Source organism: Paralichthys olivaceus, chromosome 23, assembly GCF_024713975.1.
Source record: "Paralichthys olivaceus isolate ysfri-2021 chromosome 23, ASM2471397v2, whole genome shotgun sequence".
NCBI classification, from domain to species: Eukaryota; Metazoa; Chordata; class Actinopteri; order Pleuronectiformes; family Paralichthyidae; genus Paralichthys; species Paralichthys olivaceus.
Genome location: NC_091115.1, coordinates 3,698,129 through 3,712,553, shown reverse-complemented (window position 1 = coordinate 3,712,553; position 14,425 = coordinate 3,698,129). Strand labels below are relative to the sequence as shown.

The window sequence follows — 14,425 nt, the reverse complement described above, 5'->3', positions numbered from 1 at the left end:
CCAGGTTAGAGAGACTACGAAGACAGCAGACGCCTCTACCCCCCCCCCGCCCCACTCTAAAATAAACAAAGAGGTAACGCAGACGTGGCACCTCGGCTCTTGGAGATGTAATTACATGATCCGAGACATCTGCGCTACTGTATCTGCCGCCATGTAATGAGACCAAGTGAGCAGCTCTTTCTTGGTGTTGAAGGCGCGAGGCACGGAGCCAGCGCTCCCACGCCCGGGGGTGGGTAACTCCGCACGAGGGTGACATGACTCAGAACAAATGAAATGCATTCATTTTGTTTGGGGTTCTGTTGTTATTTTTGTTTTGCTGAGGGACCAGTTTATACGCAGAGATGTGGCAGGAAGGCGAGGGCTCTTTAATGATTGTGTTTATACATTTAGTATAGAAAATATGCACAATGGGTTTATTTGTTTTTGTGTCATTTATCATAGAATAAAAGTACCACAATATTAAACCCATTATTTGCAATTGTCTCCGAAGGCTCTCTACTATACTTTGGAATCTAGATGCAGGGACTATCTCTGATTCAGCAACAACATTGGTGAGGGTCTGGCTCACAGCCAGACAATTTCACTTCATGATGAAGGTGCGTATGGTCGCAGCTGAGTTCACGGGTACTGTCATAATAAAACAAGAAGGGACCTTCCCTCAAACTAATGCCACAAGGATGAAAACACACTATAATCATATACACGCCTCAACTAAATGACATAAAAACAGCCACAGACCTTGAGTAAACAACAGGATATAGTCCAGACTTCAGGCTGTATAATTTTAACTTCAGTAAGTACAGTTTACAGTTGCACTATGAGGGATTGCAGCACAAGCTTACTTTTCTGCCTGACTGACTGCAAACCAATTTGCATATTCAAATGGAAAAGATCACACTGTTAACAACTTTGAATTTACACTGTTAACAGTAGATGCACAAAGAAGACACATGATTTTGACATTCTTCTACCCTAAAAAGATAACAGTATGTAATTCACATAATTCTTATGATTTAGGGTTTTGCATTAATCTCACTGGACACATTGGAGAGTTTTAAGATTTAAAACAGCAGTAAATAAAAGGTAAATTAAATGTACAGCTTGTTTAAGGATGAGTTAAAAGTTTCACTGCCTTTTAAGGTGAGTTTCAACAAAGAGCCACGTTGAGCAAGAAATAAAATTGTTCTATTGTCTTTTTTACAACTAACTTGCAAATATAAAATAATCCTACTTCAGTGACTGCTGGTGTCTTAGCATCTTAACAAAAACTGTTAAATTTTAATCAGCCTTAATCTAAAAACTACTTTTCTGCATCATTTCCTGTGGGATATATTCTGCATCACAGTGGTTTCTGTTCTACATCAACAGTCATCACAGACTCCGGTATAATAGGGTTACAACGAAGAAGTTAATAAGCTGCCCACTGAGAAATATCTTGTGAAAAGATAACCTGCAGGTGCCGATATGTTTGCATTTAAATAAACACTGCAGAGGTAATATTCCCGCTGAGCTCTTTGGTTTCGGGTTAAGATACCTTATTAACCCCTGCTCCGCTGTGGTGCTTCCCGAGTTACTGAATGCTGGAGCTCTTGAAAGCCTTTGTTTCTCATCAGTGAGCGGGTGGTTTTTTGAAAAGGCTGTAAAACTCCCCTTCACAGAGCTTGTGAGGGTATGACTGTTTTCCAAGTAGGAGTAGGATGTGTGGAGAACAATCCTGTGCCAGCTCAGTTTTTGGCAAAGGCCAGAGAGAGAGACTGTCAATTCTAGCATTTATTTGACAAGGCAGATGCTTTGAGGCACTCCACTTCTTGTGTTAAGGATAGTTCGATTCTGTGTATAAAGGCATCTGTTGTCTGTCGGAGGGAGTCAGAGAAACTAAGACAAACAGAGACAAAAATCCCTAAAACACTACTGTTAAAGTCCATCCACCACCGCTCACTGGTGAGGCAGCCAAACCCTGCCAACTGGAAACACACATTTGTTGCCAGGCAACACCAGTGACATCAGCAACCTTCATCACCCCCCCACACCCCCTGCCAGTGGTACTTGGGCTTAAAATAGCTCACAGATTATTATCAGCCTTCAAAATGGAAGGCGTTTTCTCATATGCACATAAGACAGTGAACTGGGCTGCAGCTGGTTTCAGGTGGCATGTTCAGCATGCGTGTGTGTGTGTGTGTGTGTGTGTGTGTGTGATGGGTGAGTGAGGGTTAGGTCATGTTAATTCACTGCATGTAAAAGAAGAATAAACAAATGATATAATATATGTGTAGGTAAAGGAGGAGAGAAGGAGCAGCATGCCGTATCTGGGTTGATGAGACAGGATGAATCAGCACGTCGGATGACAGCAGCAGTCTGAGAAATGATGGAGTCCGCTGCACATGGGAATAACGAGCACACCAATCACTTCCACCCATATCAGAAAACTAATCACGCCTGCGGCAGTCGAGCACTCCAGAATGAAAAACTAATCACAAACTAAATTGGTCAAATTAGTCAAATTCTCTGCCGCGAGCTTGTCAGCACAATCAAATAATTCCGGCAATCATTCGGCATTGATCAAAAACTGTACGTTTGACAAATAAAATGCCAGCGGGTGTTATGCAGAATAAGCAACTCTGGATGATATTTCACAGAAAACACCCTGAAACCCAAAGCTGCTGACAATATTGTTTTTAAACCTGTGAGAGCTTCAATTCGTGACCTCATCTCTCCTGTGCTTCACGCTGCTTCTCTCCATGGCACCATCACCCTAAAATGCCTGTTTTGTGTCAGCTAACTCCCTTTGATTTTTTCCAACGGGACCTTGTGCGGATCTAACAGAGATCCAATAGAAGGAGAGGCTGCTGCTGGCTCTTTTATGCGATGCAACTGTTTACCAATCAGCAGTTATGCATTGTTGGCTGCAAGGTAGAGGAAGCCTCCACGGGACAGATGAGGAAAATGATGTGGAACCAAATCCTGAGCCGCTTTTCAAAGGTGTGCGCCTGGCAATTAACTGCTATAAGGGGGTAATGTCCAAGAAAATAAATTTGTTAAATCTTTCAACAGGAGCTGGAAAAACTTTAAGCAGTGATTATAGAGCAGCTGGAGCTGGAGATTACATTTCAGAAATGAAAGCATGTTATCAAAAAATGTAATCCAGTGACAATTATCTTATTTAATTTAGTATTGATTTACCCAAGATCATTGAACTTTCAGCGAATTTAAAGTAAACTGCATGTTTTTCAGCTTTCAGTGACAAATCCTGGCTTGTCAGAAAGCAGCAGGAGCTGAAACAACATATTTCAAAAATAAATTTGAAAATAACCTTGAGTAAGACTTTCATCTTTTTTTCTGTACCTTTGCAATTTCAGTTGGATATTTCTACATTTACTTGGTAAAACCTCTAAAGGTGACCCCAACTCAACAACTGTTTACCACAGTTATAGCCATAATTCAGAAAAAACACACCAATGGCCATAAAAATCTAAAAAAAAATATGTATAGAGGTGATGTTTTTATTGCACGTCTCAAATTTCATTAAATTTTCTCAGCCTGTTATTAATATTATCCCGTTTTATTGACTCTAATATGTCTTATATTTAATGTTCTTGTTTTTTTATTGTTATTTAAGCTTTTAATATCTATATTACGGGATCTTATTATTCTTGGCTCGACAGTCAATTGTGAAGCACTAGCCTGTATGAAAGGTGCTATACAAATTAAGTTTGATCGATTTTAGATTTTGAATAAACAGATCTAGTTAGATAGCTAGCCTGGTACCCTAACACCAGAGGAACTCTAATTTAAAATGTTGATGTCTGCTGTTCTCTCAAACTACTCCCATTCAATCAAACATTCTTTCATTGTCTCTGTTTCTTCACCATGGACTCCAGCTTTTTGCTACCTCATATAACATTCTAGGATTTCACGCAGGCAGCCTGAAAGATTAATGAGCAAATGCACTTATGATTGACTTTGTTAAATTTCTATCCATATTGCATGTGACTGCAAAATGCAAAGCTCTGTTGTAGAAGTAGGACAGATCTACCATTATATATAGATGAAAACCAAATGTGGGAGAGAGTGACAAGTTTGAAAAATTACTTGCTTGGGAGCTGGAAGCCTGAAGATACAAACAAACTTTGTGTTTTAGGTGTTTTGACTATAATGAGTTTCTCGAGGAGGAGTCTCGCTCCTTTCCGTGACACACATTTTGGATTAAACTATCCTTGAATGCTAAACTGTTTGGCAATGACGAGGTTGTTTCTCTTCCATTGAAGGGGAAGATGAAGGAAGAGTTGTCAAGGCCCCCGACAATGTTAAAAGTCGCTTGATCGATGTCCTGTCCCCCAAAAGACAGTCGAACGGTAAACTGTGACACTCCCAGCAGGGTGACTTATGAACTCGATACAGGCTGGAGGAAATTGTACAATTATCTTTTACAACATTTGATATCTGGCTGCCAATATAACAATGTTTGTAAATTTGAATAAATACAGCCATAAAGAATCACATTGAATGAGCAAACCGATAGAGTTTGGACTGGAAAATAACTAAGAAACAGATTTAGATTATGAGGCTGGGATTTCTTTTTATTATTTACCACCAAAAAGGTCATGTTTTTAAATCAGCATTTGTTTGTCAGCTGGATTAGGAGTAGGGCATGACACAAGGAAGATTTCACAAGAACTCTTACTCCACTTTCTTTTTTCCCCCACTGGTACTTAAGATAGAAATCATAAACTAACAATGTTTCAATGAGTAGTTCAAACATGACCCAGTACTATTTTTCCCCTACACACTGCAAGCTCAGGTGACCCACCCTATGTGAAAAACAAACACATTCGGTTTGCACCGCTGGCCGCCAACTGCCAATTATTGAGTTAAGCAAGGGGGCGAACAATGCAATGGGATTTACACATCTAGACAGAAAACAAGAGGGCCCCGAGGTGTTCTCCAAACTCAATAAAAAAATAATAAATAAATCACAGACAGAGTATGACAGGATTTTGTTTTGGTTCATGAACATGTAAGAGAGAGAAAAGAAGTGAAATCTAAACTAGAATAAAATGTTTTCTGACATAACACTGAGGCTACAAAGAGAAAGACGGAGAGTCTGTCACGCCAGTCGACCGCAATGTAAAATGGAGGTGCATGTTGAGAGCAGTGGAATGTTTTATAAATAGAAAACTGGAAACAACTGGGTCACACAACACCAAAAGACTTGCAAATGTTAAAATGTTGTTTGCCTGTGTGCACTGCTGCTCATATGAACAGTGGAAAACCTTAACAAAACATCAGTGTGTGTGTTTAAACTGAGCACAGAAGCAGTGAGAGAGTTCAGCACCGTTATTGCACTTTGACAAAATGATTGATTTTCACTTTATATTAAGCCTCATGCTACGTACAAACCCACAGTTCATGGACTGGATGACCAACAGTCAGGAATGTGTCTCCATCAGTAAACTTGGTTGACATTGGGCAATAGGTGGGGTACATCCTGGACAGGTGGAGTTATAAAGTCTTCAATCTTGAATTCAGATGCAGCTTTGAATTGAAATTCAGCATACATGTGATAAGCCTGAGGTCAGATCAGCAGCTTACACTACACATAGGCTGAGTTGATAAATCACATCTCAAAAATATTTATGCCATATTGAGCTCTTCACACTCCCATTGAGTCTGGACCGACCAATTAGCCAAGAGGGCTAATCTGCGCTCAGATCAGACTGGAGGTCGATGGATTTCCAACGGTCCAACAACAGTATTGATTCCATATTTAACACAGATATGTCGTCTTGTCCAGCATCGATCCCACATTTGCAGAGGCAGGATATTACAAAACAAAAAAACATTCAATAGTGCTCTTTTGCCATCGCTGGCACATTTATCATAATTCACTAGTTCTTGGGGGAGGACAGCAATCAACCTGAGAGGGGGGGAGGCACGGCATTAGCATGGTGGCACGCTGCCTGGACTCAAGTCTCCAATCCAAGAGGCTAATTGGGTCTTATCCATTGAAGACTCATTAGAAACCAAGGTCTGAGAAACAATGCTGCCAGAGCTAGGAAGCAGACATTCCAATTACATTTTTTATCATCCAGCTCCACAACAGCCATGTTGTGTAATATTTTAATTGTGAGGAGAAGAAAGAGTATACACACTTTCTTTAGGACTCCAAACTTCCCCCAACTTGTTTAATATACAACCAATGACCTGTGAGTTTAAGAAAGTTAAAGAGCATGAGCTAGGAAGTCTTTAAAACCGTGTCTCTGTGAGCATGGCATTAATCTAAAATGCAGTGGGACAATGGGGTATTGAGATATTGACAATGTTAATGGGATTTTAAAGAGTAGACAAAAAGTCATCAGTTACTATAATGGTGTTTAACTGAGGGAACAAAATGAACATTATCATATTCTGAAAAAAAAAAAAATCCTGGATCCACCCCCTGATCCAGATCTGCACTCAATTGAATGGGTTCTTCCCTGACCCATACCGCATCCTTCCACCAAGTGTTGTGGAAATCTGTTGTTTTTGCTTACAGACAAAAAAAAAAAAACACTGAGAGGGATGAAGGTGACACAGTAAAGGCCCATCATCACATAATCAACTTGCTTCTGTGGGGTAGCATCTTCAACTTCCACTTCTAAACAGATGGACAGTACCTGTGATTGTTCTCTCTCTTATCTCTTCACTGAGACCAACTTAGTCTCCTCACTCACTGCCCTATATAGGTGCAAAGCCAGTAAGTGAACTCAATGAAAGCTAATGCCAATCAGATCCACTGAGCTGTCCAGGAATGTGTCCAGTTGAAGAAATGCCGTCTGGGAGTCTTCCCACCTGTCTATGGCTGCATATGAAGTCTTTCAATCATGTTTCTTATTTTTGACATTTCTAAATCGGTAGATTTTGACTCATCAAGAAAAATGTCTTTTCCTGAAAGATACCTCTAGTGATGTCAGCCATCTGCCCTGTCTACGTGTGGTGGAAAGGATGACACACAACTTTGAGTGATGAGCAGTTTGCACAGAAGGTTTTAAATTCAGACTGTGTGATCTTTCCCGTCATAATTACTCCTGTAGTTTTGTATCAAGGACCAATTCCTGGGTCGACAATACAAAACATAGAGGGGATTAATCAAAGAGGGATGTCAAATAAAATGCGCCTCATAACGACAGCAGGTTTGTGGGGAGTAGGGGTTTTCTGTAGTTATCCCTGTTCTCAAGGCCAAGTTAATGTCAGTGGGTTTATCGAGTATAACAAAGACCACATTTATATTCTTCTCACACTGATAAGCTTAAGACGAACGAGTCATAAAGATCAAGTTAAATGAAAACATCATATATGGTGCACGCTATTAAAATACTAGGGGTCCTTGAAATGCCTTCTCAGGATCTATATCCTAAGAGCGTAATCCCTGAGGTTTTAAGGGTGAAGTATATCTCAACCTGCTAAACTGACATAATTAAAACAGCAGTTCAGCAGCTTCGGGCATATCATATGGTCAGGGATAAATGTTTGTATAATATTTTAGCTTCGACCAACAGAAATCTTCAAAGATAAAAGACAAACCGGACCCAGTAAGCATGTGTATAAATGCCTGGAAATTTTGAAATGCTTTACACTGAAGGAAAGAAAGAAACAAATGATGCAGGAGAGATGGACATATGCATGTTGGCCTGATTTTAAATGCACAGTTAAGATGCAGTTATTTAAGAGTCCGTTTATAGTTTTTATTAGTAACCTCTTGTCCAATTGCTTTAACTGGAGAGGAGAATGTATGAAATATATGACATCAGGTAAAGTGGGTGCCTATATTTTGTATGACTGTACAGATTGAGATCTTTCCAAGGTAAAACATTTCCTACCAGTCTGCCACCAGTGGTCCAGGACAGGAACGCCAAATTTTTTCTTTGCCCAATCCAATGTCTCCACATCACATCGCTCTCCTGCCAAGAATAGTGACCGCAAACTGCAATGACACAGGAATTGTCAAAATATGTCAAAGTCAATTCAATGCAAAATATCGGCAAATGTTTATTCAAGTTAATGTTCAAATTAAATCTTTTTAAAACCCTTATAAGGATAAGGGCTATAGATCATGGATAAAAGTTTGAAATGAACAGAAATGCACTACCTTGTCTATAGTTTGTCTGCGGACAAAAAAAATGCAGTGATTCTATGAAATACTTTTCCCTTTTTATGTAAATTACATGCATTTTCCTCATTTCAAATGCATTTCGTGGAGGATATTCTAAGTCTCCCAGCAATAAACCGTGTCAGTAATACTCTTTTTTTTCCCCCCAGGAAAATGCTGTCCTCCAGATGGCCTCTGAGTCAATATTGATGAGACCCTGAATCGCAGAGTACCTAGAGAGAAAATATTCTTGCAAGGACGACATCTGAATATGTCAAATTCCACCCTCCCTTGCTAGTTCTTCCTTATTTAAGCTTTTGTTTCCTCCCAGTCCTTGGCTTCATGAAACCCTCCCCTGCATGCCCTACAAGTGACCCAGAACACTGCAGTCTCCATCTTCAGCCTCCCCAATTTCTCTCCCATCATTCTTTCCAAAACTCTTTCTGATGGCTGCCCATGGCTGCTCATACCTAATTCAAAACTCTGCTGGTTGCTCGCTACAAGGCAGTGAGGGGAACCGTATCGCCCTGTAAATCCAGGCCACGGTGCAGCCATAGATACTCGTCTGATCAGTGTGTTTTCCCCTCAAATGACTGCTGGTCATCACTCATCGGTTGTAACTCTCCAATGGAGAAATGACATTCCAACTCCAATCAAACTTGAAGTCACATCCCATCTTTTGTAAAAGGCAAGACAAAATTTCATCATGCCACTCTCTCCCCACTGAAGCCCAATTTTCCATTCCCGCTCTCTCCCAGGGTGAAACTCTTGTCTCTTCTTCAAGCAATAGTCTCAAACTTGATTATCTTGTAGTCTCTGTAATATTTTTTTTTTGTTTTCTGTAAAACTTTGCTGGCACAGTTCATGTAAATAAACAGAAATTCCAAATGTTCCAACTGTAGCTATCACCACAAAAACATCACTGAATGACGCCTCAGAGCCTCTAGTACATCCAGTTTCAAATAACACCTCCCATAATGTTTTATTAAATTTTCTATGTAGAATTTTCGACAAAGAGGAAAATTGCACCTCTTAGGTGCTCTCATTTTAGAGGCAATTCTTCTCCAAAGCTATTAACTCACATTCAGCTCTAGGTTCTGTAGCTGTTATAACATGACCAATTGTGATTGTAATTTTTATAAATGTATCATCAACAGATATTCCATCATGTATTATTTTATTAAAGGGCAAAAAATTATACATAAATGAAAATTGTTTTTGTTGCAGGAGGTGTTGGAGCATTACATTCATCTTTAATTGGATGATAATATTGGCCTATATGAGCCTTACGCAGAAATATCGTATTGTATATGTTTATTTTTACTTGTGTGAAAATAATTATGATACATGTGTAATAAATTGTGTAATAAATTGAAATGGCAAGACAAAATTTCATTATGCCACTCTTTTGAATTGAAATGAAACCAGTCCACCACGAGTGGAAATTCTGTCCTTGAGAACTTTGCACAATAACAAACTGAATAAAAAAATGATTGACTCATTGTCCTGGCAGTGACCTTATGTTTAAACTAATCACACTTCAGCTATCATTCTTCTAGGTATTCAAGGACAATATAGATTCCCTGTGGTATTCAGGTTTTTCAGGGGAGTTCACAGTGGAAGTATTCACTGTGAGATTTACTGTGACCTCAGAAATAAAAGTGGAAGGGCTGTGGTTTGGCCGCTGCCCAAGCTCAGGGACTATCTAGCACACTGAGTCAGTAACAGTTAGTGTAAACATCCGTGTTCTGTTTTCAGGAGGAAGAACTCTTGATAAAGCCCAACCCTCCCTTTCTTAAATCATTCTCAAGAATCAACTATATATACAAAAAAATATAAAACCCTTAAAACTTCATTATGTTCCTGGTGTCCACTAGAAGTTAATGGTGAAGGTAAGGTACAACGACGGCAAATGTACTCACTATATTACTGTTGCTTGGCTAAAAAACTAAGGAAGAAAGGATGTTAATGCAGAAGGCTAATATGTTCACAATTTCTCTCCATGGTAACACTGTCCATTCTGCGGCCAATAAAAACTATTTCTATGATAGTTTGTAAAGATACAAGGGTACGCTAATCCCCACAGTACAGCCTTGAAGTTGGCCAATAAAGAGAAAAACAAGCAACTCTTAGCAGTTAAGGTTATCCACATGATGGCCTTCTGTCACATTGTTAACATACTTTAAGATTATGTAAGGTAAGTGTGGCAAAGTTGATGTGAGAATAAGGGAGGGATGTGGCTGACGTTGGTGGAAGTGATATTTTCTACACAGATGGACATTCACTCTTATTTGGATACTAGAGTAGTTTCACTAACAGCATCAGAAATGCTTCTGATACTGACGAAATTACCAGGTCAGGCATTGAAACCTGTATGGGGAAGTTTAAAATGGAGAACATGCTGGTCTATTCTCATGAGTTTAACAGCTGACAGGTGCAAACGTCACCCTCTTTAAACAGCAGTGGCCTCGACTGTTCACAGAAGAGGAATCAAAACACTTTGTCATTTGTTTATGAGTGAGGCTCTCAACATTTAGTTAGTTCTCCTGGCTTTAAAAACACTAGTGACAGATTCTCTGCCCCTTTGTCACGCCACATTTATGCAGAGCACTGCTGCCATCACAGGTTCAGACAGCCCTGCAGCCAGACTGTCAATGTAGTTTTCACATCCACAGTGAGCAGAGTTATACGGCTCACGCACACTGATAAGGGTCCAGGGCTATTACAGTTGAGCGGGCCTTAGAGGGAGTAAACGTCTCGCAGTGTCAATAAAGCCCAAGCTGGGCATTTGAGCTGTATCAGATTATTGTTGGATGTTGCTCTAGCATGAAATCATGTGTTTGATAATAAAACAGAGTTTTCATAAAGATTTTACTACTTCTATTAACACAGTTAATAAAAAGTATACATTTCTATGTGTTACATCACCAAGGAAATAAGATAAAGACCTCTAAGGGGTGGAGAAATGCACATTTTTAAGTTTAATAAAATAAAAGATTAGCTACGATGTTTTTGTATTGTGTTGCAGAGAGATCTACTGAAGTAAAATTAACCAACTAGCCTCAAGAAGCATTATTGGGTCACTGTAACATCAAGTGTGTCGAACATGAGGATGAAGAATTGGTTAAATGAATTTTGTGTTGCATCATCCTCTCTGACCTCCAGCTCAGCTATTGATTCTGCTGCTCTCCCTCTTTATTCAAACTCTAGTGACTTGTCCTCTAATCCTGCCACAGCTACATCTTCACTCTTTCTCTGACTGGGTGTTATCATTGTCAGTGTCAGACAATAACGTACGAAAACACTTAACAAGTTACATAATCAGACAGCAAGGTGACCCTGTGTGAAGAACATTATTCCAAGATTCATGTTGGTTTTTGACAAAAGAAAACTCCAATATCATTAAAATATCACAGATTCCGAGTTTCTCAACATTGTAAAGTGTCTTTTCAGAAGCTCAAGTGAAAGGTTTGACCAGACACCTTCACCTAACCACCCTGTACTAAAATTAAACCATGTTTCACCACTGCTTTTGTACTGCTGTCACCACATCATGGTGGGATGTTTTGCTCAGCGCCAAACGAAAAAAGCAGTAATCATTCACAAACCTGCCTCCTCCAAGGGTAAAAGACACATTAAGAATACAAGTAAGCGTACACAGAAACAGCATGACGCTCAAATGACTGATTGTGGCAGAGTCAAAACTGAGGGGATAAATGTCAACAATATTTGATATCCTAGAAAATAATCTTGGGATTGCGAGAATAGCATCTAAAAAAGGTGCTGTGCATTCAACATTACGACCAAGCGAAGATTGTCAAATTCAGCACACAATGCTAGAGTTGCTGAATGATTCACCGGGGCCATAGGTCATCCACACTCAGGATTGCTTTATGATTGTATGCTTAGAGGCCTTTACAGACTGCTGAACAGAATCAAAGTGGAGAATTGACACAACAACCCCTCAGGTCCAGGTTTCTTCAGTATTCTCCACCAAACGATTTACAATTCTGATAATCTCAGCAAGTATTTGACACACAAATATTATGAATGATGTTTATTTTTTAACTGAGACACACGTGACCTTTACGGAAATAGTGTGACCAGAAGAGCTGTGGAAGCAGGTTCACACAGTATGATTTAGTACAGGTGGACTGTTATCCATCCTGATTAACACCAAAGCGGCTCGAGCTGAGGGTTCAGACTGTGAAGGAGGTGTGAGAGGGCTGTGCATCAGCAGATGGCTGGAGACTAACCAGAGGCTGGACACGCAGCACAGACCACCAGCAGCCATGAGACACTTCAGCACATCTTTCCTGAACTCACAAGTGGCAGTTAAAAGTTTAAGCCTTCATAAACTTTTCTTAAAAGCACAACAGATGTGCATTGTGGGACGACCGAGCCTTCTCCAGCTGCCGCCTTCCTATACACTGAAATTCAATCAGTTCATCTTTGAGTTAAGAAATTGAAGAAAGTCCCTAAAGGCAGACTTGAGATATCACGTTCAAGAGGCAAAAAAAACATGTTTTGTGAGGCCATTTGTGCCTAGTTTGAAAGACTCTCGCAGCGTTCTTGAGATAACATCTTCAGGAGGCAAAACAAGAGCTTCAGTTGATTACTCATAAATAAATCAATACCATTTTTGTCTATAAAATGTTAGCGCTTTCCAGATGCCCAGTCCAGACCCCAAAGATATATTTACAATGCTGTAAGAGAGAAAAGCAGGAGATCCTTGCACACAAGAGTATATATAATTATTCCAGTAAGACTCTGGCACAATATGAAAGGCACTGGTTTGTTTTGCTGGATTCTATAGTAAACACTAACAAACACTTTGTCTTATTTCTAGGGATTTTGCTTCTGTGTCGAGTGTTGCTATCTACCTGGCCAGGGGGTATTTTTTCCCAATTTCAGCTTGTGGGTCTTGCTGGCGAATGGCTCGGATGGCAGTGGGTGCTGTGAACATGGAGGAGGCTCTGTGCTCAGACAGTACACGGAAAAATGCTCCAGGGTCTGGGGTCCCAACAGGTTTACCCTGTAAACAGAGATATAACTCAGACAACAGATTGCCTACAGTGTGAAACTGAAACATTTCAACAAGATTTTCACACAGCTTCATTATACATATTCACTGCAGATGTCATTTAAAAAAACATGAATATTCACAGAAGGAGCTGCTTAAAATGGATAGCCACATTGAAAAGGCTGCTTTACAGACAGATGGGCCCAGGAAATCCATGGACTAGAAAATACAGTGAGTATTGTTTGTCTTGAGAAAAAGATTTAGACAAAAGAAACCTGCAGGCAAATAACTCCAACAGCATTTTCCTCTATGTTGCATTCGACTAGCCTGTCTCCTTAAAGCAAGACAACAGGTGCAGATAAGTGACAATGAGCAGCAGTGAGTTCCAGTTGTCATTTTTGCTGTGGGTAAATATTCTTTCAATGTATAGATCAGAAAAAAAAGATTGACAGCATCATGCCTGAATATATAAGCTGCTAAAACGAAATCTACACTAGACAATGAGCGTGGCAGGAGTCAAACATTAACTAAAGTTGAGATTCAATTTTTCAGCATGACCCTTTTCCTGCAGGTGAGAGAAAAAGATCTACAGAATTTGTTATATGCTGATAACCCTCCACATAAACAGTTGGCACAGTCTGTGCTTCACTAAATGATGGGTAAAGGACTCGAAAAACAAAGCTGCATAACCTGTAATAATCAGATGCATTAATATTGAGTAGCTGTTCGAAACACAATCACACAGAAAAAGCTTGTTATTTGTTTTTCTTGTTTGAATACTGCTGCAGCACTACAGCAAATGCCTGAAATGAAGATTGTATATCTTATATTTTGGCTTAATTTCAGTGGAACAGGAGGAAGTGGGGACGCATCATGCATGTTGATTTACAATCTCTTGCTAAAACCTGAACATTTGAATTGAAACATTAAAATCTTCCACCAAATGGATAATTTATGCTGGTTGAATTTTCTTTTTATCACCAATGTGCAGGTAAAAAAACTGACTGTAATTACTCAAGGAAAAGAAATGGAAAGAAGGACTGGAACAGAAGTTGCTGCAGTCTCTCTCAGGAGACTGGACCACAGCAGCCAGAGTTAAACATGGAAACAGGGTCAAGGAGTTCACATCTTAAACTGAGTCCCAGTCCACATTTACTGAAGTCATTAACCAAATATGGAAGTATTCAGCTTGCAGGGCCATCGAGGGCAGACACCCAACCTGACTCACGCAGCTTGTTGAGTTGAAAATCTCAAGTTTCATAGTACGCTTCTATGTG

The 14,425-nt window shown here is 39.7% G+C and overlaps 1 protein-coding gene across 3 annotated transcripts in view; it reads right to left on the bottom strand.

Moving 5' to 3' along the window:
* acss3 (acyl-CoA synthetase short chain family member 3) overlaps positions 1-14,425 on the bottom strand; it is a 31,298-nt gene that overhangs the window by 9,096 nt on the left and 7,777 nt on the right. For all 3 annotated transcript variants that reach the window (XM_020105463.2, XM_020105464.2, XM_020105465.2), the window contains exons 8-9: positions 13,009-13,160; positions 7,857-7,960 (exon numbers count right to left, since the gene is read on the bottom strand). In XM_020105463.2, coding sequence (XP_019961022.2) covers positions 7,857-7,960; positions 13,009-13,160 — 256 coding nt within the window. The remainder of the gene's footprint in view (positions 1-7,856; positions 7,961-13,008; positions 13,161-14,425) is intronic.